Source organism: Limulus polyphemus, unplaced genomic scaffold (genome assembly GCF_000517525.1).
Source record: "Limulus polyphemus unplaced genomic scaffold, Limulus_polyphemus-2.1.2 Scaffold2528, whole genome shotgun sequence".
In the NCBI taxonomy this organism is placed as follows: Eukaryota; Metazoa; Arthropoda; class Merostomata; order Xiphosura; family Limulidae; genus Limulus; species Limulus polyphemus.
In genome coordinates, this window is record NW_013668138.1 from 23,093 (window position 1) to 26,809 (window position 3,717).

General features: G+C 28.3%; 1 protein-coding gene across 1 annotated transcript in view; it reads right to left on the minus strand.

The window, feature by feature from the left end:
* The window catches only part of LOC106467206 (very low-density lipoprotein receptor-like), a 37,029-nt gene that overhangs the window by 16,211 nt on the left and 17,101 nt on the right, over positions 1-3,717 (minus strand). Inside the window, exon 7 of the mRNA XM_022395334.1 lies at positions 234-327. Within this exon, the coding sequence (XP_022251042.1) occupies positions 234-327 (94 nt within the window). The remainder of the gene's footprint in view (positions 1-233; positions 328-3,717) is intronic.

A 3,717-nucleotide genomic window follows, 5' to 3' on the forward strand; every position in this document is an offset into this window, starting at 1 on the left:
AAGAAAAAAAAAGACATGAGAAAAACATTGCTTTATAAAACTTAAGACTTAATAAAAAAATTTGATATTTTGCATATGGTTTATTACAGGGATATCATTGTTGTAAGTCCAATTCAGTCCCACGTAGGACCAACTTGTAAAAATCACAAATTCTTAAAATTATATATCAGCCCATGAAATATTATGTATTTTATTAGAACACTCAAAATTCACATAGATTTCTGATAACATACCTGGCTGTAAAGAAGAATGAAAAACTTTGATGTCATAAATACTATGCTCCTTCAACAACAGTGTTTTCATCTCTTTTCTTGACCAACGATTTATCTAAAATTCAATAATAAACATATTAATACAGGTCACATTTATAAATCTACAACAAAGATTTCAGTCTGATCTTTAAAAATATTTGAAGAGCATAACTTTATTTAACCAGTGCTCTACACCAGCATTTCTCAACCACTTTGATGCGAGGGACCAGCTCACTGCCTTTCCTAAACTATTGTGGACCACTAAATGCAAGTACAACAAAAACCATTATGACTTACATATAAACTATTTTTTTCAGTTTTTTTTGTTGTTGTTTTCAGGAAATCCCATGGACTGACAGCAGTCTGCAGACCAGTGGTTGAGAAACACTCTTCTACATAACTGGGAGATTCTTGGTAACAGATACCTGGGTACATTACTGTAAAAAATTCCTCAACTTAGGTAGCACAAGAAGAGGTTAATGGGGAGAAAACAAAATATAAATGGAGTTAACAAAAATCTACACAGTTAATCCATGTAAGAGAGTGAAGCAAAAAACTATGTAAATACTTTTTTTTGGAATGTGACTGGATATTAAAATTGAACACTGAAAAAATATTAAGGTTCAAAGAAGCTCTGGCCATCAAGACTATCCAACCAGAAATAAAAGTCATGGAGAACTCTTAGTATGTTAATTAGAATCTAATCTCAGGTAAGTCCAAAAAACATGTGAATATGTATCAGTTCAAAAATGAAATTAATATTAAATTTCAATCAGAGCATGTACTTACAGTGAAACTAAAATTAAATTGATAATCTGTATAGTTAATCAAATATACACTTCTTACATTTCTTATTATAAACATTAGAATGCATTGTTTCATCAGTTAGATACCCTTGCATTTAACAATACTACCTTGGTCAGATACAACAATGATATGCTTTATAAGGCACTATTTGAGTTTATTACTTATTTTTCAGTGTTGTCCTTTCTTTCTGTGTTAAGTTTTATTACCTATAGATATCAAATTTTTTTTTCACATTTTTAGGAACTTTAATTTATTTAACTTAGTACTATAATTTCAGATTTTCATACTTTTGACCCTAAGAAGTTACTTTAAAACTTATCTAAATGAAGTATTTTTGGCTATAAAACATCATAGCCCATTCGAAAATTTAGTATTTTTTACACCTGATAAAGGTAATGATGTGGTAATTTTGAATCAGAATGATTATACAGAAAAAGGTTTAAGTAACCTGAATGACAACACTAAGTTTAAGTCAGATCCTACAGCTTTGAGAGAATCATTTATAAAATTAACTTTAAAAATGAAAAAGGAATTACTTTAAATACTAATAAAACCTTCTGCAATATTACCAGGTACACAGCTATTTTATTTAGTCAACTATATTAGGTACCTTCAAGAATAGGTCTATACCATTACACATATTTCCTAATACAAACAAACAAGTAACACAGAAAGAACTATAACAACAAATTTCACAACCAGTTAAATTATAGGCTATACTTTTTACATCCATGAAGTTTACAGCTTAAATGTTCCTTACTTTCCACATTAAACTGCCATTAGCTGAATTAACCGTAAAATATCACTGAGAACATATTGAAAAAAAAATTCCTCCTCCATCAGAATTTGTTAATGTATAAAACTGTCAAGAAAGGAATGTATTTTAAGCACAATTAATCTTTTATGTACTAAATATAACATGTTCTTATACTCTCCAAGGTTACTTGTAAAAAGAGAATAAGATGTAATAAAACCATTTCAACAAATATATCAATCTGACAACAAACTGTAAAAATTGTCAAGTCTGATTTTAACAAAAAAAGTATTTATTAAATTCCAACAATGCTTCAGTACCTATATCCACCTGTGAAACACTGGAGCACGAAAGCTCAAAAAAATACAGGTCAAATCAAATTTATTTAACCACAAAAAGCATTTATTAAATTCCAACAATGTTTTGGTAGACAAATCCATGTGTTGAACATATTGAATTAAAAAGGCTATAACAATACTCGTTAAGTCTGATTTAAATGTTGACCAAGTAGAGCACTTATTAAATTCCAACATATATATATATGTACCTTAAGACAGATTCTAGGCTAATTACTCTGTTTACACATCCTTCATTCAAACACATTAGGGCAAGTTCCAAGAAAGGGAACTCTTTACAGAAACCACACCCACTTTTTACACATAGTCATGCAATTTTGTACTCAACTCTATTTATTTGTGCACATTTTTATAATCAATAGAAAAAGCTCATTTTAAAATACAATCTTTCAATGGTTATTTTCCAATTGGTGCAAATAATATTTTAAAAAGTATGTCGAACCGCTCTTAGCACTGATACCACTTGTGTTCCTGCTAGCACTTAGCATTGTTCGTCACCTACAAATATGGTAGTTAGATAAACAGTTAAATTGTATTTAAGTTTTAGTTTTATATTTCAATTATTTATAGGTTATTTAGGTTTTAAAATGCATATTAGAAAGGTTTAATAATTGTTTAAAAATATAACCCAAACTTTGCCTCAGGTCATGAGGCTTAGTGTAGTATGTGAGTGACACAACATTCTGCCAAAGACTAAAGTATCTCTACTGACAATACTGTAATATTCCCTGGGGAGGCCTGTTGACATGTGTCATGATGAATAATAACATTAAAAGATAGGAAATGAAAATAAAACCTTAAAAATAAACTATATGTGAAAATTTAAAGACCTGCAATTAAGAATATAATGAAACGAAGATCTTTAAAAACTATTTGATGAAAAATTAAGAGGTATGTACATTTTTTTCCATTTCTTAATTTTAAACATTTTATTGCACCATACTTTGATGATAATACTTGAAATATTCAGTCTGAGTGCAAATAAATACAATACAAAAATAATAAATCTTTAGTTAAAACACTTAATTAAAATAATCTCAAAATTCTTGTAAAATATTTATAATCTTTAACAAAATCTTACTAATTGTTGAGAAGATACGTTAAAAAAGCTCCATTATTGTAAGTATTGTTGAAGTTCTCCATATGAGAAGTATGTCAAATTGGCATGTCCCATAATCAGTGTTAAACAACTGATTTAAATAAAGAAACTTATAATTTATTGAAGATAAAGTATACAATGTGATAAAAGTTTAAATAAACGACCTTTACACACCAGATGTACATGTATATATTTGTTGTTTTTTATTACTACCAATGTTTCCCTTTTAAAGCCTCTTCAGGGTTAATACATACAAGCTGTTTGATATTTAAGTATATGTAAATTTTTACCAAAGATTTTAAAGAGAGAAAATATATGGAAGCTATACTCATTAACGAGAAAAATTCAAAAATGAACGGAGACAATTGATGGTACATGTAACCAAAACATCATTCATAGAACAACAAATTGTATCAATACATTTTACACTTATTTCCAGTTTAAGACTTG